The sequence below is a fragment of the Trichosurus vulpecula genome, chromosome 7, assembly GCF_011100635.1.
Source record: "Trichosurus vulpecula isolate mTriVul1 chromosome 7, mTriVul1.pri, whole genome shotgun sequence".
Classification (NCBI taxonomy): Eukaryota; Metazoa; Chordata; class Mammalia; order Diprotodontia; family Phalangeridae; genus Trichosurus; species Trichosurus vulpecula.
In genome coordinates, this window is record NC_050579.1 from 223,069,251 (window position 1) to 223,094,263 (window position 25,013).

The 25,013-nt window shown below is 36.4% G+C and overlaps 1 protein-coding gene across 1 annotated transcript in view; it reads left to right on the top strand.

Moving 5' to 3' along the window:
* COL21A1 (collagen type XXI alpha 1 chain) overlaps positions 1–25,013 on the top strand; it is a 244,132-nt gene that overhangs the window by 114,255 nt on the left and 104,864 nt on the right. The window contains exons 4-10 of the mRNA XM_036765998.1: positions 14,849–15,017; positions 15,126–15,342; positions 16,352–16,525; positions 17,703–17,780; positions 19,190–19,198; positions 20,280–20,363; positions 22,958–23,020. Of these exons, the coding sequence (XP_036621893.1) occupies positions 14,849–15,017; positions 15,126–15,342; positions 16,352–16,525; positions 17,703–17,780; positions 19,190–19,198; positions 20,280–20,363; positions 22,958–23,020 (794 nt within the window). The remainder of the gene's footprint in view (positions 1–14,848; positions 15,018–15,125; positions 15,343–16,351; positions 16,526–17,702; positions 17,781–19,189; positions 19,199–20,279; positions 20,364–22,957; positions 23,021–25,013) is intronic.

Consider the following 25,013-nt stretch of genomic DNA (forward strand, 5'->3'; position numbering starts at 1 on the left):
AAATCTTTTCCAATCTTTCCAATTTTTTTTATCTGTTTAATGTCCTCTTTCCAGTTTCATAGTTAAATGTTCTTGGAATGATTTTGCATAAATGAGTCTCTTGCCAGGATTTTTACAGAGTTGTGGGTGTGAAGATGTGATTCAAAACCAAACATCCACACTTCTGTGGATTCAGATAAAAAAGTAATGTCAACATACTATATGTTTAACATCTTTATGATGGGAAACCTGATAACATAATTAAACGTAATTAAATTAAAATGTTAGTTAAAGTAAGATTGACATATTTTAAAATTTACTAGATGAAAAGGAAATACTGTCATATTGTATTTTCTTTCACAGAGGATCTAGGAAATCTATTTCAAAGCAGTTTCCAAAAGCTAATTTATTATGCCTCTTAACACTTTTGAGACAAATTACTTTTACTGTTTATCTTGCTCAGAGAGAGAAAATAAAGCACAAGACAAATGAATTAATGAAATTATAAAAATTTGACCTTTTCTATCCATGTAAAACTACATGGATGAAAAAATAATTTATTATGCAGATTTCCACAGGAATCTTAATGGACAGGCTGTAGGGCTTATCCAAAAGTTTCTGTATCTGAAACAGACAGTACAGATGGAAAGTGAGATTAAAATAAGAGTAACCTGGATTCCCTTGAGAAGTTGCAAAGCAATCTTACTTAACACAAAATAAGGTCCCACAGGCCTATCTTTTCAATACTACCATTTCATCTGTGTTGCTATATGACAGTGAGGCGTGTAACACTGCTGCTCAGAAGGAACCAACGTTGAGGATCACACAGAAGGCAATGGCAAGGTGCATGGTGGTTGTGAGAAGGATAGAATACGTAAATTATGAGAAACTGAATAAAAGATGTCATCACAGAAATAAATGACAGAAAGAGAAGATAGGCTTGTCTCTTGGGGAGAGTAAGAGCTGTCACAATGAAACCTAGACAATTCCATTGGTACCTTCATGCTGTTGAGAGATATTGGGGAAGACCCACAGCATGTAGGGTGAACCACCTGTGGAGAATTTTGAGAGAAAGAGGATAGTCACAAAGTATAGGTAAGTATGAATGTATCATTTGTAGTATAACCCCTGAATTGATGAATCACATGCCCATTTGAGTATTTGAGTGTGTAAAGTCAAACAAACAAAACAACAACACCACTACCAATAAACCCAAACACCTTCATTGTTGAAGCAAAAATTAAGAGTTTCTTGAAATAATTGCTCCAAACAGTTCACAAATCAATATTTATTCTTTACTCATGGAAATGTATACAGTGTAGATGATTTTTTTCTCCTTCATTCGTTTTCTTCTTCTTTGTTGTTAATAGTACAGGCACTTCTTGATAAAAGGGATGTCACAAGAAAGGGGATAATTGATTGCTAAATGAATGGCAAGTGCTAAAATGTTTCTATTTCTGTTGATTTACAATGAAAATTTTTTTCTTGCCAATGCTAGAACTGAATACTATTCCTTGGAGATTTAGACATATTCTTTAGTGCCTCAAGACCTCTCACTTAGGGATATAGATATTTAATTGCTTTCTGGGACAATTTGATGGGAAGGAAAAATTAGTCTAGTTAGCTCTTCTTATATAGCAAAGCAGTAGCAGTACCTGTTTTCCTCTCTCTGTTTTCCCTTGCAAACAGGAAGGAACAGAAGGAGGTAGCATACTCTTTTGAGAAGGTTCACCTCTACAGTTTAATGTCTTTTTGACTCCCTGCTGTTTCTTCTCTCCTTCTTTTCTTCAGTGTTAAATCCTTTAGCTTCCTCTCTTATCTCTTAAATACCTTTTCAGTGGGTTAAATCACAACCTCCTTGCTTTCAATGACTCACCTGTCAGTTAAAAAGTAAAACCTTTCCAAATTGCCCCCATAAAATTATAAATTCTTTTAAAAGCATACCTTAGTCTCCAAATAGTTATGATTTCCCATTTGTTTTACCTGTTTTAGTCATAAAACAGCTATATACAGATGAACTGCTACCATAATGCCCTGTATCTCTAAAATCTTCAAGAAAGTCCAACATCTCATCTTATGTCCTTAAACTGATTTTTCAGACACATATTTTTCTAGTTTTTAATAAATAACAGTTCTTCCCATGCACATTTATACCATCAAACTATTCACAGATAAAACCTCATCTGGCATATTTTATGAGGTGATCTGAGTTTTTATATTTACGCCATGATTAATTCTGCTCTGGTCCCATCTGAAAGCTGTGTTTCTTCTTAAATGTCTTTTAGCAATTATTATTAAATGAAAGTTATTTTCCTTACTTTTGTTAGAATTAAAATTCTTATCTATAAGAATGACAATGTTTTTTTTTTATCTTTTAACGGTTTATTTGAAACTTTTTCTTTACACAAAAGTACTTTTTTTACTCCTTTAGCACTCAAGTTTTATATATGTGTGTGTATGTATATATACATACATATATATAGACACTAGAGGAACAAGTATCCTTTATTGAAGTAGCTTACTATGCTTTTAAAAAGTCAGTTTATTATTTTTATTCATACACTAATTGTTATTTATATGGTTAAATAAGCTAGAATCAGTAATACTACCAACCTAGCCTCATTTTAGTAGCTCAAAAGATTCTGACATTTCTAGTTGGAACACAAATTGCAAATAGGGCTAGTTGGATCCAATCCATATACTTCTTGAATAGACAAAACTTAACATTGAATGTCATATACCTCAATATTTACTCAAGTTGTCTGCAGCTATGCATCTGGAAGACACATTTTGTTAGAAGAATTCAATTCAAATCAACTTGACCATATAAGCATTATTAACAAGTAGTGTAAAATGATTATATTTTACTGTTGAAGTCATGCAAGACTTTTTTTGGGGGGGTAGGTGGGGAGGACTGCCTTACTAATTACTTACTAGATCTTTCTTAAAGACTCAATATAATTAGACCTGTTAGTAATTATAATTAATATGTAATGTACTCAAATTAGTCTTCATGTGAAAAACTGAGCAGTTTTAGTAAGGACCCCAAGTACTTAACACTTTTTACCTCTTTTTTATTATAAGGAAATTACAGGAAAAAATAGTTTCTCCAGTGAATGGTAAGTGTTGGTTTAGAGTATTAAGTTGCTCTAAATTCAAGTCTGGCCAAGTCTCTTAGCCCAAGCATATCTTTAAAGGTTTGACTTGCAGGGTTATGAACTGAGCTGGAGGAGGAACATATTGGTCCCTACTGGAATGTCTGATTATGTCTGATAGGCCCTTGTTCAGTCTCTGGCCCAGTGTATACTTGAGGGATTCATTCTGAATTTTGGCAAAGACTTTCTGAGGAAAGAAAGGCTTTTCTTTGACTTGGCAGCCATGAACCAAACCACATTGAAATACTCTTAAACTAAGGTGAAAAGTGCATTTTATGAGTATACCTAGTATTCCCTGAGACAATGTTATGTGATGATAGAGAAATGAATAAGCTAGATAAATCACTACTGCCTACTTTTTGATGCAGAGATGATGTGTAGGTGGCTTCAGAAAGTCATCAGGAGATGATACCCTTGTTCATTTTTGCCTTTTCTCTATAAGCAGTGCTCTGAATTAAAAATGGGATTTCATATTTTCTAAGAACATATATTCTTTAATACTAAAATATAGCTGTATCATTCAAATAAACAGTCCTGAGAAGAACACACAAAAAGACAGAGTAAAACAAATTTCCAGTCCAAGACAACCTGGAAGGTTGACAGGAAAGGTCTGTTGCACCAGACTGAGATAGGAGCACAGTCCAGCACAGGCTATGCCAATGCAGACCTGGCCCCAGCAAAGTTGGAGCAGGACTCAGGGGACTGAATCAGTGGTAGCAGTGGTGGTTTCCAGACTTCTCAGCCCACAGATGCCAAAGACAACTTAGAAGGTCATCAGGAAAGGTCTGTTGCACCAGACTGAGATAGGAGCACAGTCCAGCACAGGCTATGCCAATGCAGACCTGGCCCCAGCAAAGTTGGAGCAGGACTCAGGGGACTGAATCAGTGGTAGCAGTGGTGGTTTCCAGACTTCTCAGCCCACAGATGCCAAAGACAACTTAGAAGGTCATCAGGAAAGGTCTATTGGACCTGGGTGAGAGAGTAGCACAGTCCAGCACAGGCTGCACCAATACAGCCCTGGTACCAGCAAACCAGGAGCAGGTGTTGGAGTAACTGAATCAGCAGTGTCAGTGGCAGCGGCTCAAGTTGTCTGCAGCTATGCAGTGGCTGCTTCTGGAGTTCTCAGCCTACATAATGTAAGGGGATTAAATGACTGGTCAGAAGAAGGTTACAGGGGTCTCTTTGCTAGCACTGAGGTAGGACTCTGTTCTTTTGCCCATACTTGGGACTGGGTCACAGTCCTGGGTGGCAGTGCTGGAGCAAGGAGAAGCAATAGCATAGCAGAGATCATGGCAGCAGTGGAGAGGGGACCCTCCTCACAGTTCCAAGGCAGAATAGAGTGCTTGTGGTTGCTCACAGACAAGAGCATAGGCCAGGAGAGGAGTAAACACCTCTCCTTTGATCAGACCACCTTGGAAATACTGAAAACTTACAGGTTCCTAGAAGTATCTCTGAAAAGAGCTGCACATAACACCTGAAGCTTTGGACAGTATGCCCTCTACACTGGAAGCAGATCTCTACCTTAACAAAGAGTTAAAAAGTCAAGTAATAGGCTGGAAAAATGAGCAAACAATGGGAAAACCCCTCTTACTATAGAAACTTTGGTGACAAGGAAGATCAAAGCATGCACTCAGAAGAAGACAACAAAGTCAAAGCTCCTATATCCAAGCCCCCAAGAAACACATGAATTGATCTCAGGCCATGGAAGAGCTCAAAAGGGATTTTGAAGATCAAGTAAGAGAAGTAGAGGAAAAATTGGGAAGAGAAATTAGAGTGATGCAAGAAAATCACGAAAAACAAGTCAACAGCTTGCTAAAGGAGACCCAAAAATATGGAAGAAAATAACACCTTAAAAAATAGACTAGACCAAATGGCAAAAGAGGTCCAAAAAGCCAATGAGGAGAAGAATGCCTTAAAAAGCAGAATTGGCCAAATGGAAAAGGAGGTCCAAAAGCTCACGGTAGAAAATAATTCCTTAAAAATTAAATGGAAGCTAATGACTCTATGGAAAATCAAGAATTGGTAAAATAAAACCAAAAGAATGAAAAAAAATAGAAGACAATGTGAAATATCTCATTGGAAAAAACAACTGAACTAGAAAATAGATCCAGGAGAGATAATTTAAAAATTATTAGACTACCTCAAAGCCATGACCAAAAAAGAGCCTAGATATCATCTTTCAAGAAATTATCCAGGAAAGCTGCCCTGATATTCCAGAACGAGAAGGGAAAATAGAAATTGAAAGAATCCACCAATCACCTCCTGAAAAAGATCCCAAAAGGAAAACTGCCAGGAATACTATAGCCAAATTCCAGAGTTCCCAAGTCAAGAAGAAAATATTACAAGCAGCCAGAAAGAAACAATTCAAGTATCACGGAGCCACAATCAGGATAATACAAGATTTAGCAGCTTCTACATTAAGGGATCAGAGGGCTAGGGATATGATACTCCAGAAGTCAAAGGAGCTAGGGTTACAACCAAGAATCACCTACTCAGAAAAACTGAGTATAATACTTCAGGGTAAAAAAATGGACATTCCATGAGAGGAATATCATGCCTTCTTAAGAAAAGACTAGAGCTAAATAGCAAATCTGACTTTTAAATACAAGACTCAGGAGAAGCATGAAAAGGTAAACAGGAAAGAGAAATTATAAGGGACTTATTAAAATTGAACTGTTTACATTCCTAAATCAAAGATGGTATTTGTAACTCATAAGACCTTTCTAATTATTAGGGTAGTCAGAAGGAGTATGTATAGACAGAGGGCACAAGAATGAGTTGAATATGAAGGATAATATCTAAAAAATGAAATTAAGAGGTGAGAGAGGAATGTACTGAGAGAAAGAGAAAGAGACAGGTAGAATGGGGTAAATTATCTCACATAAAAGGGTCAAGAAAAGGCTTTACAGTGGGGGAGAAGAGGGCAGGTGAGGTGAGAGTGAGTGAGTGAACCTTACTATCATCACACAATCACAATCACACAATCATCAACACACCATCATCATCACAACTCACTTAGGTATAGTAATTTATCTTACCTTACAGGAAAGTAGAGGGGAAGGGGATAAGAGAAGAGGAGGTGATAGAAGGGAAGGAAGATTGGGGGAGGGGTAGTCAAAAGCAAAGCACTTTTGAGGAGGTGCAGGATGAAAGGAGAGAGAGAATGGAATAAATGGCAGGGGGATAGGATGGAGGGAAATATAGTTAGTCTTTCACAACATTATTATGGAGGTGACTATACATGTTTAACCTGTATCGAATTGCTTGCTTTCTCAATGAGGGTGGGTGGTGAGGGAGGAAGGGAGAGAATTTGGAACTCAAAGTTTTAAAAATGAATGTTAAAATTGTTTTTACATGTAACTGGGGAAAAATAAAATACTAAATACATGTTTTTTTTTTAAAAAAAGAAATAAACACTCCTTAAGAGATATTAGCAGCAAGGTGGCTCAGTGGATGGAGCACTTTTCCTGGAGTTAGGAAGACTTGAATTTAAAACTGGCCTCACATGTTTACTTAGATATGTGACTCTGGGCAAGTCATTTAAACTTTATTTGTCTTAATCCACTGGAGAAGGAAATGGCAAACTACTCCAGTATCATTTGCCAAGAAAATCCCATAGATAGTACTGTCATGCTATGGTCTATGGAGTCATGAAGAGTTGGAGACAACTGAATGACTGAAGAACAAGAAGAAGAGATGCTAGAAAAAGAAATATCACTTGGAGCAAATATAAAACTGGAGTGATTGAATATATCTCTCCTTTATGTCATTTCCAAATTTTTCAACATTTCTTTTGCTCTTACTAGTTTTCTAACTTGCACAATATTTACTTCTGTCAAATTACTCACACCAGGTTGGTAGCCACCTTGAGGCTACTCTGTCATATTTCCTTAATATTCCTGTTGAGGTTTGTACCATGCTTTTCACATAAAGGACATTTAATAAATACTTGTTGACTAAATAAATGTTATTACGCTTCTTTAAGCTTCCTGTTTCAAGAACCTCTGTCTTCCTTTTCAAATAACTAACTCAGTAGTCAGGTTACTTAAGTCCTTTTTCTAGTGAATTACAGGTGTCAGCACAGCTAGACCTAATATGTATGTGTGTGTGTGTGTGTGTGTATCTATGTATCTATATCTATATGTATCTTAACACTCTATTCTGCAAAGCAAGGAGATGAAAGCTTCCTCACACATTTCTGTGACTGTCTCTGTCAAATGAAAGCAGAAGGTTAGAGGTAGTTTTCCCCCAAGGAAAGCAGTGTGACATCCCTCTATCTTCCCCATTCTAGTTTTGATTGTACAGTGATCCCTTCCCACACCGTATGAAATTTAATTTACTGACTTTATTTCTACTGAAGAAGTTAGCATAATTTGTATTGATGATCAAAGTGGACTTCTATGGACAGAAATGGCTCTTTTAAAGTTTCTTGCATGTATACATATTCAAACATACAAAATCTATTTTTAAACTTTAAACTACATCTTTTATTTGGCTCCTGAGCAATATTTTCATAAAGAGCCTTATAATGTTAATTTACACTCTCTAAAGTTTCCTAAGCAGGTCAGGACAATCAATATTTTGTGGATATATGATAATGATGTGGTTTTAAAATGTGACCTAATTAATAATATCATAGAAAAACAAGTGCCATTATGACTCTAAGAAAGTCTGATTTAACTTTCTAAATTCTAAGTCGTACTGTACATGGCTTAAAAATCCTGTTTCCAAGGCAAATCAGGAGAACACTTGATAGCTTAATATATTCAAAATAGATTTATATATTGGTATATATTTGAATTTCTCCTATTTTAAATAAGGAATAACACCCCAGAAGTATACTTTTTACAATTATTTTAACTTACTGACTTTGAAGGGAAAGATCATTATAGACAGTCATCATAAAAAATATGGCTGCTACATTAATAAATTATCTATTCATCTATCAAAAATGTAAGCCCTGTTTATCAATTTAAGCTCAGGTCTGTTTTGACTAGGGCTTCACAGAAAATTCTATTTATAGCTAATCCAAAGTCGTTCTTCAGGTGTCTATAAGAAATTTATTTAATCCATAGATCTGTGGCATTAGGCACACCAAGGTGTAGTTTAGTGGAAATAATGCTTGATTTAGTGTCATGTGACCTGGATATGGATCCTACTTCTGCTATTTAATACCGGTGTGATCTTAGGCATTTCATAATCTTTCTGAGTCTCATTTTCCTCATCTGTAAAATGGGAGGTCTTCAAAGTGGGTGCCTTGCAAAAGTGGCATGGCATGACTCCCAAGGATTGTGACTGACCTCTTGGGGTGTATGTGGGAGAAGAGGAGTATTCTATGCTCTCCACAGTAGCAATAGATAATATTTAGTCTCTCACAACATTCACTATTCCTTCCCCTTACATACATCCATTATTTCTAGCATCTCCTCCTCCCTTTTACTGGTGTTCAAGGTGCCAGCCTCCTCCCTTTTCTACCCAATGTTTGGCTCTTAGGGTGGTTATAACAATATCATCATACCACAGCTGCAGCTGTGCTGGCAACATCTCTCTCCTTCCCCATGGTAGTCTCATCTAGTCCTCAGATCAGTGGCTGATAGGTGTCTCTGATGTAGAGGAGGAGCAGGTTTTTCTCTTAGGGTAACAGCCAATAAGTGAATACCATGTACCAATTCCTTTTAGTTGTAAGTGGGACAGAGTGAGACCTATAGAAAGACCAAGCATGGATGGGTTCCATTCTATATGTCTATACATCATTCTCATCTCACTACCCATTCCTATACTCTCCTGATCTTTCCTATTTCTCTTGCAGGCCCCACCATCTTTCCAGGCATTGAAGTTTAAAACCCTGGTGTCAATCTCTGCTTCTCACTGTTACTTATGCTACATAGCCAATCATTGCTAAATATTGCCATTTCTGCATTCACAACTTCTCTCTTCTCTGTCCCCTTCTTGTTATTCCCATGTCTAACACCTTAGTTCAATCACTCATCAAATCTTCCCTTGAATGTTGCAGTAGTTTTCTCAAATTCATTCTTTACACTACTTCCAAAGGGACTTTTTTCTAATGTGTTGTTCTCATTACATCATTCTCCCACTTTATCAGCTTCATTGACTCACTGTTAAACTAGGATAAAAAATCATTTCATCTTTGTCATCTTTTTAAAGATTTCTATTTTGTGGATATTTCATGATTTATACATTTGCTAGCACAATATTACAGTATATAATTTTTTTTTAATGCAATTTATTTATTTAACATATTTGGTTTTCAGCATTGATTTTCACAACAGTTTGAATTACAAATTTTCTCCCCATTTCTGCCCTCCCCCCCCACTCCAAGATGGCGTATATTCTGGTTGCCCTGTTCCCCAGTCAGCCCTCCCCTCTATCACCCCCCTCCCCTCTCATCCCCTTTTCCCTTCCTTTCTTGTAGGGCAAGATAAATTTCTACGCCCCATTGCCTGTGTATCTTATTTTTTAGTTGCATACAAAAAGTTTTTTTGTTTTTGAACATCTGATTTTAAAACTTTGAGTTCCAAATTCCCTTCCCTCTTCCCTTCCCACCCCCCCTCCCTAAGAAGTTGAGCAATTCAACCTAGGCCACACATGTATTATTATGTATAACCCTTCCACAATATTCATGTTGTGAAAGGCTAACTATATTTTGCTCCTTCCCAACCCATCCCGCTTTATTGAATTTTCTTCCTTGACCCTGTCCCCTTTCCAAAGTGTTTGTTTTGATTACCTCCACCCCCATCTGCCCTCCACTCCATCATCCCCCTGCCTTTTATTTTTTTTTTATCTTCCTCCCTCTTCTTTCCTGTGGGGTAAGATACCCAACTGAGTATGTATGGTATTCCCCCTCAGGCCAAATCTGATGAGAGCAAGGTTCACTCATTCCCCCCTCACCTGCCCACTCCCCTCCTCTCCTAGAACTGCTTCCTCTTGCCACCTTTATGGGAGATAATCCACCCCATTCTATCTCTCCCTATCTCCCTCTCTCAGTAAGTTACTCTCTCATCCCTTAATTTCATTTTATTTCTTTTAGCTATCTTCCCTTCATCCTCAACTCACCCTGTGTCTGCTCTCTTTCTTTTACATATATATATATATACACATACATACACATACATACATATACACATAGATACATGCATACATACACATTCACTTATATATATACATAAACATATATATATATGCATATATATATATGCATATTCCCTTCAACTACCCTAATACTGAGGTCTCATGAATCATACTCATCATCTTTCCATGTAGGAATGTAAACAAAACAGTTCAACTTTAGTAAGTCCCTTGCAATTTCCGTTTCTTGATTACCTTTTCATGCTTCTCTTGATTCTTGTGTTTGAAAGTCAAATTTTCTATTCAGTTCTGGTCTTTTCACTGAGAAAGCTTGAAAGTCCTCCATTTTATTGAAAGTCCATATTTTGCCTTGGAACATGATACTCAGTTTTGCTGGGTAGGTGATTCTAGGTTTTAATCCTAGCTCCATTGACCTCCGGAATATCGCATTCCACGCCCTTCGATCTCTTAATGTAGAAGCTGCCAGGTCTTGGGTTATTCTGATTGGGTTTCCACAATATTCAAATTGTTTCTTTCTGGCTGCTTGCAGTATTTTCTCCTTGATCTGGGAGCTCTGGAATTTGGCAACAATATTCCTAGGAGATTTCTTTTTGGGATCTATTTGCGGAGGCGATCGATGGATTCTTTCAATTTCTATTTTGCCCTGTGGCTCTAGAATATCAGGGCAGTTCTCCTTGATAATTTCCTGAAAGATGGTATCTAGGCTCTTTTTTTGATCATGGCTTTCAGGTAGTCCAATAATTTTTAAATTATCTCTCCTGGATCTATTTTCCAGGTCAGTGGTTTTTCCAAGGAGATATTTCACATTGTCTTCCATTTTTTCATTCCTCTGGTTCTGTTTTATAATATCCTGATTTCTCATAAAGTCACTAGCTTCCACTTGCTCCAATCTAATTTTTAAAGTAGTATTTTCTTCAGTGGTCTTTTGGACCTCCTTTTCCATTTGGCTAATTCTGCCTTTCAAGGAATTCTTCTCCTCATTGGCTTTTTGGAGCTCTTTTGCCATTTGAGTTAGTCTATTTTGTAAGGTGTTGTTTTCTTCAGTGTATTTTTCAGTATTTTTTTGGGTCTCCTTTAGCAAGTCATTGACTTGTTTTTCATGGTTTTCTCGCATCCTTCTTATTTCTCTTCCCAATTTTTCCTCTACTTCTCTAACTTGCTTTTCCAAATCCTTTTTGAGTTCTTCTATGGTCTGGGACCAGTTCATGTTTTTCTTGGAGGCTTTGGTTGTAGGCTCTATGACTTTGCTGTCTTCTTTAGGCTGTATGTTTTGGTCTTCTTTGTCACCAAAGAAAGAATCCAAAGTCTGAGACTGAATCTGGGCGCGTTTTCGCGTCCTGGCCATATTCCCAACCAACTAACTTGACCCTTGAGCTTTTCAGTGGGGTATGACTGCTTGTAGATTACAGAGTTCTATGTTCTACGTTTGGGGGGGAGGTGCCAGCTCTGTCAGAGCCGCACTCCTCCTTCCCCAAGGACCCCCAGTCCAGACTGGGCTCAGATCTTCGGCAGGCTGTGCACCCCTGCTGTGATCCGCCACTTAATTCCCCCCACCAGGTGGGCCTGGAGCCGGAAGTAACAACAGCTGTAGCTGCCCCACCTCCGCTGCCCCCAGGGCTGGAAGCCAAACCGCGAACTCCTTCCACTCCCTCAGCTTTTCCCACTAACCTTCTCCGCAGTCTTTGGTGTTTGTGGGTCGAGGGGTCTGGTAACTGCTCACGTATTCAGGGCGCTAGGGCCCCCTCCACCCGGCTTCCGGTCTGGATCGTCCACTCCGCTCAGGCTGGGCTCTGCTCCACTCCGTTCCCAGCTCCCAGCTCCCAGCTCCCAGCTCCGTGTGGAATAGAGCTCACCCAGAGACCATCCGGGCTGTCCTGGGCTGGAGCCCTGCTTCCCTCTGCTGTTCTGTGGGTTCTGCCGTTCTAGAATTGGTTCAGAGCCATTTTTATAGGTTTTTGGAGGGACTCGGGTACGGAGCTCACTCTAGTCCGTGCTTACCAGCCGCCATCTTGGCTCCGCCCCCTACAGTATATAATTTACAAATAAGATTCATATATTGTAGATATGTGCTCTTTTTTTCTGTTAGCATTGCATAACTACTGGGCTAGATATTCTCTATTTTGTTTTTTTTTCTTAGCTCTAAATCCATGATACTTTGGTGGTAGGTGTCTTCTGTTTATACAGGTTTCTACAAGGACATGGTGAATTTCACATATACCATGCCTTCATTTTATTTTAAATGCCCTGTGGTACAAAGGAGGCAATGGGGTATGGTGGAAATTGTCCTAGATTTAGAATCATATTTGATATTGATTTGAATTCCAGCTCATATATTTGCTATCTAGGTGACTTTAGGAAAGTCACTTAACCTGTAGGGACCTCTGTTTTAAGTTCATTTTAAAAATTCTGATATCAGCTAATTTTTAGAGAGGTAGAATGGTGTTGTTTCTATTTAGTGCTTAAGGACTGGTCTAGGAAAGATACAGCTAGTATGTGATCCTTGACAAGTCATTTAACCTCTCAATGTCCCAGCTAATTTGCTAAGTGTAATGTGCAGACAAGTTTTTATCTTCATCAATGGAAGGAATTGGCTAGTCTAAATCAGAGGTCCAAATCATTAAAAAATACTTTGTCAAACAACAAACAAAAGACTTAGAATGCTCGATTTATGTTTTTAATGAGATCCTTAGAAGAGGTTGTTTACCACTTCTGGAACAGGTAGCAATGTTAGGAGTAAGCAGGAACATCTTTAGGCCTCAGACTTCTCTTGATTGAGAAGTTCCTGACTCTCTGGACTTTGTCCACAATGTCATAAAAACCTTTTCTTCCTGGAAGCTCACTCCACCCCTGGACTTCATACATTGGAATGCCCTTTGCCCCTATTTTTTCTCCAATTAGTTCCTTCCAGGACTTCTCTTTTATGGAGGATGCCCAGGCCAACTATTTCTTCATTCTTCTGCAGGCTGCACTTCCAACTTTGGGCTTTCCCTGGATACCCTCGTTTCTTCTTCTCTCCCTCCAGTTTTTCAGCTTACTTTTGTGCATTGTCTTTCTTTTTTTGAATGTAAGCTCCTGAAGGGGAGAAGCTATCAATTTTTCTTTTCCCAGTGCTTGCTTAGCACAATGCCCTAAACACCTAATAAATACTTGTTGACTTGACTGAGAGACCATTAATAAGTGTAGGTTTATTGACTAGAGGCAACTTGGCTTAGAGGATCAAGAGACAGTTTTCAATCCTCCCTCTGACACATAACTGGTTGTGTGACCCTGGACAAGTTACTTATCTTCTTAATTCTCCAAGCATCTCTCTAAGATTGTAATTGTTAGAGTAGGTTCTGGTCTGTATTGATAAGAAGGAGTTCTTCATTGGGAGCTCCTTACATGGATTAAATCTCTTGTCTAATAAAAAAATCTTTTATAGTATTTATCTATATAAAATTTCCACATAATTTGAAGTATTGGTTTTCCAGGAAAGTTTAAAGTACATAATGTTTTTTATTGCTAAATAAAACACTGTAATGTTAATATTAATGACTCTTCTTAGGGAGTAATTCTTGCCTTATTTCTAGAATATATAACAAAGTTGTAAAACTCCATTGAAGCCAAATGAAAACTGAAGTTCCCAGATTCAATGTTGCTGTTTTTCCCCTAAGGGAATGGAACCTGTGAGATCTGAGCTATAAAACAGATGCCTAGATTTGGAAAGGACCTTCAAGAGAAGGGTTATCCCCTTGCTTGTAATCCATAGAACACAGAATGCTAGAATTGGAAGGCACTTTGCAGATTAAATTGCCCGAAGCCCTTATTTTGTAGATGAGCCAGCTGAGGTCCAGAGGGGCTCCGTGTTCAGGAATGCACACCTATTTAGTGGCAGAGGTGGCACTAATGCCCGGATTTCTTAGGATCTTTGTATGTTCTTTCAGCTTCCCCTTGTTGCCTCTTAAATCTAAGTTGCTGAGCAGCACCAAATAGTGTGATGGAATTCTGTATAATAGAGATATCCTTAAACTCCCCTCCTTCTCCTCTCTCCCCCTTCCTCTACTTCCCTCTCCTATTTCCCCCTCCCTCTACTCCCCTCTCTTCCACATGTTCCCCTCCCCAACCCTTAAGCCATTCTATCAAAACTTTAGCTAATTCATTTCTGTTCTATTTCCCAAAAGGAGATATATAGTTTTCAGATATTACCAAGACTTTCTTAACAGTCCCATCTAGTTTCTCAGAATATTCATCCAGTCTGAACAAATTTGGTGAGTGTTTCTTACCTTCTGCATAAACTCTTTCCATATTTCCTATGTACTTCTGCCTTACCTCCCAATTTACCTTGTTTTTATTTTGTATATATTTTAAATGCAATTATCTATGTTCATATTTTCTCACCTGATAGTATATAAGCTCCTGGAATGGAGGGATTGCTTTAGTTTTGCCTTGGTCTTCCTAGTGCTTAGTGCAGTAGGTATATAATACATAAATAGTAGGTGCTTAAATTAAAACTGTTGATTAACTGAATCTGTACTAATTCATTCTGTGGCATTTTCCACATGTAATTTTTTATACATGAGTTGTGTACATGTCCAATTACCCGTGTTGTTTTTCCTCTTGGTTTTTAGAATCTGTTTGTCCAACACGAATTCCAGTAGCAGCCCGTGATGAAAAGGGATTTGACATTCTTTTAGGCTTGGGTGTGAAGAAGAAAGTAAAGAAAAGGATTCAGCTTTCACCAACCAAGACAAAAGCATATGAAGTAACATCACAAGTTGATTTATCAGAGCTCACAAGGTGATTAGTGTCTATCAGTCTTGATTTTGTCTTGATTCCTAGATAGCTGCTTGTGTTGAAAATTCACTGAGTCAGTGTTCGTGTGTGTGTGTGTGTGTTTTTCCTCAGCAATGTTTTCCCAGAAGGTCTTCCTCCTTCATATGTATATGTCTCCACTCAGAGGTTCAAAGTTAAGAAAAAGTGGGACTTATGGAGGATCGTCACCAGCGATGGAAGGCCACAGATTGCTGTTACCTTAAATGGAGCTGAAAAAACTCTGTCATTTACCACTACAAGCATAATGAATGGCACTCAAGCTGTCATTTTTGCAGAACCTGATGTTAAGGTAAAGCTATACGGCCATGCTAAGGGTATTTATGAAGGTGCACTTAGATGTTTTCAGGGGACAGAAAGGAATTTACTCTGACTAGTCCCTTCTTGAACATCATCATTTACATGATGGAAATGCCACAGAAATGGAAGATGTTGATATTGTTGCTTTACGAATAGTGGAATTGAAGGAAGCCTGATTTATACATTTATATGCTATTAAGATACAAATGACTTAGTAGTGAGGCATCATAGTATAGTGGATACAGTGTAGAACTAGAAATCTAGAATTGTTTTTTCTTGTTTAGTCATTCAGTCCTGTTTGACTCTTCCTGGCCTCATGGCCCACAACAATTCAGGCCCTTTTATCTTCTACTATCTCTTGAATTCTGTCCAAGTTTATATTCATTGTTTCCATGACACTTTTCTATCCATCTCATCCTCTGCCATCTGCTTTTCCTTTTGCCTTTGATCTCTCCCAAAATCAGGATCTTTTCCAATGAAGAATACCTATGTTCAAATCCTTCCTCTGACACGTATTATTTTTGGGACCATGGGCAAGTCATTTACCCTTAAGCAAGTTATTAAACCTTAAGCAAGTTATCTAAGATTTTATAGGAAAGGCACAAATGTGAAGTGGCTGAAGTAGTCCCTTTTAAACTAGTGAAATCATAGATCTTTGATGTATCCAAATGTTTTGTAAGCCTTAATAAGATTAGAGAGTGGTCATAGAACTAGTTTTAATGATAAGTTTTTATAAAATGAACCTAAATCATGCGATATATCAGTGGCAGAGGTTAGATCAGAACTAATGTTTCTTTCTCTAGTTTTATGTTAATCTACAGAAGCAGTGGATCGTATCCCTCTCCAGGATAACAGTTAATACTCTGTCTATGCTTCAAACTTAGGGAATTCATATTGTAGAATATAAATCTACAACTTTGCATTTTATATTATCTATTCATTTAATATGCTCATTAAAATTGAATTTGTAAAAATTGCCTTTTTTTTGTCTGTGTCTATAGACTCTGTTTGATGAAGGCTGGCATCAAATCCGCCTCTTAGTAACTGAAAAGGATGTAACTTTGTATATTGATGATCAGCAAATAGAAAGCAAGCCATTACATCCAGTTTTAGGTATTTATGTCAGTGGCCAAACTCAAATAGGGAAATACTCTGGGAAAGAAGAAACTGTCCAGGTAAGTTCCACTATTCAGATTTTACAATGCATGTTATTAAGTGTTTGCTGGCATTTGAAGCATCATATCCTATATATGATTTTAACTTAATAGTCAATATTCCTTTTGAAATATTTCAGTCATAGGGTTTTTGCTTATTAATAAACTGGTTTACTTTTTGTGGGGAGAGGAACTAAATGAAACTTTAGCAGACCTATACAATGGTTTGTGGAAAATGCTTCCCAGAACACGTGGGATTTCCCACTCTTAGGTTTAGTTTTTCCCTGAAGAAAAGAGACATCAGGGATATAGAAAAGAACATGGTTAGAGCAATAAGTGAAAATCATAGAATCTGATGTACTTGAAAGTTAAAGCTTTTTGAAAATGAGAATGTCATGTGAAAACAAAATAGTCATGGATTGTCTTTAGCTTACACTTAAAGCTATTAAAAAAACCCAAAACATTGCTTATGAATGAGTCAGAATTGTAGAGATGGAGGACAAGAGTTTATCTCATAGGTTAAAATAATAAACCATTTCTAAAAAATGTAGATATTCACCATCTGTGGAGTGTAGCTCCAACTCACAGGATATGTAATGTAAGATACAGCTGTCAAGTGATGGGTTACACATACTGTTGTGGCACAATATTTTATGTCTAATAATTATAACTATTTCAAAAGTAAGAAGAAGTGAAACTGTTAATTAAGAATGAGTGAGCTACTGCATGAGGCCTCATAACTTTGGCCACTTACCTCTATTCAAAATATTGTGTATTCCTATTTCAAACCTTGAGCTCCGAGGTGACTACAGAGAATCTTCTGAAATTTTAGGACTCTTCTTGGGGTTCTGAATTATTGTGGGAAGACCTGGGAAGAACCATCCTAGGAAATCCTCTTTAGACCTGGACCAGTTCTAAGTGTAGGGATATTAAAGGACCATGAAAAATCTGGGTTTTGTAGATCTTGAAAGGGTTTTTTTCTTATCATAATGATATTATCTTGCTACTACCAGGCTATACTAATAATTTCACCATTGCTTAATGCATTGCATTTAATTGAATGCTATGATTTTGAGCTTCTAACAATTGCTAATTCATTTGAAATTTGTGATACTTGTGTCTTCTTTATTATACTCAGAGTGAATTGTCATGTGCCCTTCTTTAAACCATACTTACTTTACTGTTTTTCTGTTTATAGTTTGATGTCCAAAAACTAAGAATCTACTGTGACCCAGAACAAAACAGCCGTGAAACAGCTTGTGAAATCCCTGGATTTGTAAGTAGAACAGGTTCACTTTTAAGCTTTTGCTTCAGCAATGGTAGAACAAATCAGAAACAGATTGATGGTTTAGCCTTCAATTAATGTGTATTTTACAGTTCATTTTCTTTTTGACATGAGTAGAAATTGTTACATGCGAAAGAAAACTACTTTGAGGTTTACTGTATGAAAGGGAAATCACACTATGACAATGCCTGAATGGGAATGAGAAGTGCAAAGCAATGGTCCCTGTCAGGAAAGTGGGAAACACTTATAAGAAAAGCCCAGCCCACTTTCTCTAAAGGTGTTTTTATTTTCTCACAGAATGTGAAAAAGGTATAGTAATTTTTGTGATTGTGATTATTTCTGTATAAAAATGAAGTATTTGGACCAGGTCAACACTAACATAGGTGGTATTCTGTCAAAAACACAATGGGTAGAGGGACCAGGCTTCAGATTTTGGCTTTGCCACTCTTGCTGGATATGTGACCATTTTCTCTCTCTGGTTGTTACTTTTCTCACTGGCAAAATGGACAAGTTAGAATATATGTCCTCTAAAATACCTTCCAACTCCAGATTTATAATCCTTTTATACTTTTTACTTCTATGGCAGGAATGTTTAATTACCTTTTTAAAATAACTGGGCAAATCTCTCACTTATTATCTGAAATATTAGGCCCAGCTATGGCAAATATGATAACAAGCATGTAAAGTATTGTGTATTTTGCCATTTACAATGAATAAATATTGATTATTCATTTTTTTTGGTTTGTTTTCTGAATTAGACCTCTGTGAGTTCATAGAACATGTGCATGCAGGAAAAGGAACTCACTAAAGTGTAATAGGAAAAAACTAAAGGAATTTAAACTTAAATAATAACTTAATATATGATAATTATATGATATTATACAATAATAATATACAACTTGTTTGGATATCCAATTTATTGTGGGAAGGAAAAGAGATATATTATATGGTTAATATCAGATGTGGTTTGATTATTGGACATGTCCTTTCTTTAAGATAGACTTTTAAAAGATGATAGTAATTTATAATTTGGCTGCCATTTATTTGATTATATTTAAATTGCTTTCAGAATTTAATTTGTTTAATTTCAGAATTTAATGTGTTCAATTTCAGTCTCTGGTACTTACTAGCTGGATGACTTTGGGTTTCACTCAACCTATGTAAACCTCAGTTTCCTGACCTGTAAAGTGTCAATAGTGATACTGTATCTACTTCACAGGATAGTTGTAAGAAAGCACTTTCCAAATTTTGAAGTAATATATAAATATGAGTTATTCTTATCCTTTTTCCTAAGTTTTGATAAAATAATATGATCCCTTACCTATATTGAATATGATGATTATAGATCTATTTTACATAAATTTGATTAGTTATATATTTTGTTTTTGTTCTTGTTGCAGAATGGAGAGGTAAGCCTGAGTCATTTTATTCACTGTGTCACACGAGCACTCTGGGCATATTAAATATTTTTCTAACAACTGTAAGTAGATTGACCAGTTTGAAACAGCTTTTATAAATGTAGCCATATACTACAGAATCAAAATTTTCATATTCAATGAAGTCATCTTGACTTGGATTTCCCTGTTAGATTGGCTTAAAATGGAAAGTGCCTATGAAATTTTTCTTGCAGTAAATAAAAGTTATTTTTACTTTAATTAGTGGTGTAACATTGGTGACGGGATCATAAGACGCCAAGCAAAGAGCTTGAAATAAGATTATAATATATAACCTTGCTGTAGGATGGGACCTGACAGAAGAATTGGAGAAATTCCAAAGGGTCCTACTGGTATTCTTTGTTTGCTAACAGATTTAATAAACTTGATGCTTCAGGCTGATTCAACAGGATGGCTTCTTTAGGATGGTTCTTGAGTAGTAGGCTAGTTTTGGGGGCCAGGATATATAATTTACCATCAAACCTTCTTTATGTGCTCAAACTCAGAGGAACCCATCTATTTCATTTTTAGAGAGGATATGCAGTCTTAGTAGTCAATATATTTTCCAAGCTCAGGTGTTTTCCTGTGCTGCTCTTAGCTGAAGAAGCATCCCAAAACATTGTGTTGGGCAACCTTGCAGTGTCCAAAGATACCATGCTTATTTTGTTCCCAACATCTCACATATAGAGACATTAACTGAAGAGATACAAATGTCAATGAGCTAATTAACCAGTGCAAACAGTGATGGATTCTGTGTCAAAGATCAAGAAATGTACATGATAGATACATTGAGGAGGGATGATAAAAGAATTTAATAAATTCTCACATATCATGTCTCTGAACTTGTGTGATCTGTATTAGTAAGCTGGGAAAGACAGTATAAAGGTTTTACCATGGCGATTTTCTGGTCACACTCTCTCACCTGTGGTACTCTGTTCAAGGACCAAGGACCAAGTGATGGTGAAATGCTATTACAATGATTCACTCAAATGCATGTTTGAAAATTTGAAAGATTTTAAGCTTATGTTTTTGCTTATTGTTAATTTGCTTTGCATAGTGCTTGAATGGTCCCAGTGATGTTGGCTCTACCCCAGCTCCCTGTGTATGTCCACCAGGAAAACCAGGACTCCCAGGCCCCAAAGTGAGTGAATTCTATGATGCAGTTGTAGTAAAGAAAAACGGACTTTTCTTCACACATACACATGCCTATGTACCATTTACTATCTTTGTCTTTCATTTCAATGTAATATTTTTATGTGAACCTGTAATTTTCACTGATAGAAATCCCAGTGAGAGAACCTCTTTTATCAATGTACATCTGCAACTAAGTCTTGGAGAATTGTACCACACTCTCTCTAAAGTAACCATTATAAACTTGGCTTTATATAATTCTTTTTATATGCCTACGTTAGCAGTGTTTTAAATAGGAAGATGATGCTATTGTCCCCATGACAATGGGGCAAATATTTTCAGTTTTTGTACTGGTGGTAATAGAATCCATGAACCCCATGAGCATCATGCTTTAACCAACTGATTTTTCCTGCTCAAGGTAGATGTATGATTTGCAAAAAAAGTATTATTTTTCATTGTCCCCCACTTGGTAATATTTGGTTTTAAATTGGCAAAATGAAAATATCAAATGCAAAATAAGACTGTAACTGATTTTAATGTTGCAAGTAAAACTTCTCATGCCAAATCTAATGGCTCAGATTAGATTAAATTAGAATGTGTAATATCAAATTTAATTCAATTTCCTATTTCTAAATTGCTAGCATCACAATTTCACCACAACTGGAACATCTTCATTTTATAGTCTGTAGTCCTATTATCAAAACACATAATTTTTATTTTTCTAGCTTGTACGTCAATCCCACACATAAATTTTCATCCTTTGTTTCATTCTCTGTTTACAATTAAAGTCTAAACCTGAAGATGTTAAAGCTCAAATGCTATCACAAAAATAAAACTGAAAATTCATCTTATATCCATTTATTCAATATTGGCATCATTTCTAAAGTTGGTCTGAGATTTGGTCATAGCATGCTTAGGTATGTGTTTGGCCAGATGACTTGAAATTCTGTGACTTTAGCTTATGATTTTTGGATTTGTTATCAGTTTGCCATTGGACTGAATTTAGAGAAGTTAATTTTAAAATATCTTTCATTTAAAGAAGTCATGTTTTATAGAATTTTTTTAACTTAGACAATTGGAAAGTCAGAATGACTGTTAGTTTAACAAAACGTGATGTCTTGAACATTAAATAGAACATCATTTGTTAGTGATATTTATTAACTCTGTGTGTGTGTTTACAACAAAAGGATATAGGTATGCTAAGTACTCATAGACAAAAGTAAAAGAAGGAAGTTAAGTTCTGGTAGCTGAATCATGGGATCATGAATTGTAGCAGAAATTCCTGTGGTCTGAGGAAAGGCAGATGTGTGGTAACTTAATAGAAGAGAGATCTCAGGCTAGAAAGTGCTCTAAAGTACTTTTTAAAAGTTTCCATTCCCAATGGCTATCCTTCTTAACTTCTTCCTTATAAAAAGTTTTCAACTTGTCTAGTGGAAGGTTTTATTCTTCTTTTTCTCCTAAACATTCGAATATTTCTCTGAATGATAATGAAGCTGCAGGAAAATTTATGTTGCTGGAATGTGTTTCTATTGTGAAAAGAATGATCCATGCTTTGGGAGCCATTGTGGAAGATGAGCTTTGTATCTTTTAGACAGTTTTTATTTATAGAACTGGAGGAAGGGAACACAAGCAAACCCAAGTACACTTACACATCCACATGCACACACACACATACTATCTTCTCAAAAACGTAAGAGTGCAATTATACTACCTCTGCTCTTACTGCCCTAGTAAAGGCTTCTGTATCTCATTTCCATCTCCCATCCCTCCCACTGCTAAAGAGGAGATGTTATTTGCAAAATATGTCCCATTAGGTAGAGGTTACTTGCATTTTTACAGCTGCTGTTTCTAGATTTTTAATTATTCTTTCTGCATCAGATTTAAGAATGTAATTTCTCTTTTTTTCTGTTAAAGTCCCTTTGGAGTATTGGATGATACATTAAAATATTATTTCACATTTCCATTTATGCCCCTGAAATAAACTGAGCCATTTTCACTTTTCCTGTTGCATTTCAGCACTCCAGCCAGTAACCTAAAGAATTGTTTTGGAACAAGGAGATTGACTTCATACAGCCTTTTTCTAGCCAATATAGGCCTTTAGTTAAAACTTAATCACTGGACTTTACAGGAATAATCTCTTACCCAAAAGAATGGCCCACGTGCTAAAGAGTGGATTCTAATTCATTTATATCTGTTTCAGGCACTTTTTAGGACTGACTGAATGAGTGAGTTTAAGTTGTAAGTTTCAGCAGGATGCCCCAAGCCAAGCTCCTAGAAAGAGAGATGAAGAACTTAGTACTATTTAAATGAGTCTTTACCAGAATTGGAGAAAAACATGCAGTCTTATTCCCATTAATTGTTTTTTGTTTTGTTTTGTTTAGTGAGTGGTAGGTTTCTGGTTTGCAATGTTGGTTATAGCAATACTCTAGTGTAGTCACTAATTTTTCAAAAATATGCTCAAGTTTATTGCCCATTCTTTGAAGGCCACAGGTTTGTTAGGAGACAGAGGTTAGATTGTCATCATGATATTAATTACATTATGTTTTTGTTATACTGATGGACAGAGCTATTTTGTGATATATTTATTTACTTTTGTCTTTCAAGGGAGACCCTGGACAACCTGGGAATCATGGTTATCCAGGACAGCCTGGTCAAGATGGTAAGCCTGTGAGTACTAAAAGCTTAGTCATCTATAGTCCTGTCATTGTAAAATTAGCTTTGTATCACTTTGTTAAGTACCATGTTCCATCTCCTTTTTCTCCCTTTACCCCTTCCCCCATATCTCTCCATTTCCCCCTTAAATATTGTTGATCTTTATTCCATATAATATACATATTCCAGTAGTGTGAGCTATAGTCTAACTGGTGTCATGGCTTTACTTATTCCTATGGCTTTCTCTTTTATTGAAATGGTAGTTTATAAGAAATACAAACTTAAAATTGGTTCAGATGTGAAAAGAAAATTCATATTGATTTGACTTTTAAAGACATTTATATTCTTTGGGATACATGATTAAAAGAGAAAACTTACTTTGAAAAATGAAATCTACAAATGACTCTTCTATCCTATGAATTTTACCGGTGGAAAGGTATTAAGACATCTCAACATACTAACGATATTAATTCAAGATAGTTACAAAAGAAATCATCTTTTAAAATACTTCTGGAAAATTCAATAGGAACGTGTCCTGCAGGGTGACATATCACATCTTATTTTTTTCCCCTGATGAATTTGGATTCTCCCATTCTTTCCAAACTGCTATGATATGGTGCATTGGCTTTCTGAATGATGGCTCTCTGTGTGTTTCCAAGTGATGTTTTGTAGAATAAATAAATGTGTGTGTGTGTGTGTGTGTGTGTGTGTGTGTGTATGTGTGTGTGTGTATCTGGGTATATATGTTGGTGAGGGAGCAACTCTTGAACATTTCATCTTAAAGCATTGTGATTAATTTTAAGAGCCTATTGTTGAAACGGCCAGATATAAACCACAAAATGAGTGTAGGAAGCCACAAACCTCAAAGGAAGGTCCCACTGACAATATGTACCCTATCTGATCTAGCAGCTAGCTAGTTTTATAAGGAGGGCAAATATTTCAAACTGAGGGTATTTCTTAGAGAAGAGCTGATCCTTGGGGTTCTTGAAATGTTATACTCTAATCATGAGGAAAACATGAATATTTTTGCTTTTACTTGAAGTATTTTTTTTAATGTGTTGACATGTTAAGTTATAGCCCTTTTCTTTCCTGCTGAATTTGAAGCCTAACACTAAGTTTTTCCAAAAATTTTTATCAGTTTATTAACTTGGTACAGTTTGTTATATTTCATTTCCCTGAAATTTGTGTATGTGTCCAAGCAACCAACCACACTTTCTCAGGGAAACCCTTTGCACATTTTATTCTTAGGGAATTTTGATTAACATTGGGAGCTTAACATTAGTATAGTCAGGCACCATCCACAAAAGGAAAGAAGGAACCCACAAACCACAAAATGCTACCCCCTTCCTTTCTTCAGCATAAGCACTAGTTATAAAAATGTTGTAATCTTGGTAAGGATTTTTCTTATTTTGTATTTTTGCTATAACCTGTAGTTCTTCTGCTGTTGGTGTCTCTAATTTCATTTGAAGATGCTAGCTAATGAAAAGAATCTGGTCTTTATGTGTTTATATGTGAAAGTGCACATGTAAAATAACAATAGATTGATAATGGGCTGGGCTGGCAGAATCACAAAATGTCAGAATTAGGAGAGATCTTAGGAATCATTTAGCCCAAACAGAAACAGAAACACTAAGATATTCAGTCACTTGCCCAAGGTCACTCAGAGAATAATTGACTGAGTTGGAATTTGAGTGTACGTCTTTTGATTTAATATCCAGGATTCATTCTTTCTAGATTTTCACTGGTTTGGAGATAGTTTTCTTTAAGAGTTAAAAATAAACAGTGTCTAAATTTTTTAAAAGCAGGTTTTTTTTTGTAGTTTCAAAATAGACCATTAAAAGATAATTTAGTTAATATAACCTTTTTGTCTTTTGGAGAGCTATCTTCATTCACTAAACTCTTTTATAATTCATTTCCTTCTCAGGATTTTGATTTCAAACAAGAAATTTTTTTTAATTGACCATTATTTTAAAGTCCACCATCTTGCATAGGTCCTTTATGTTGAGAG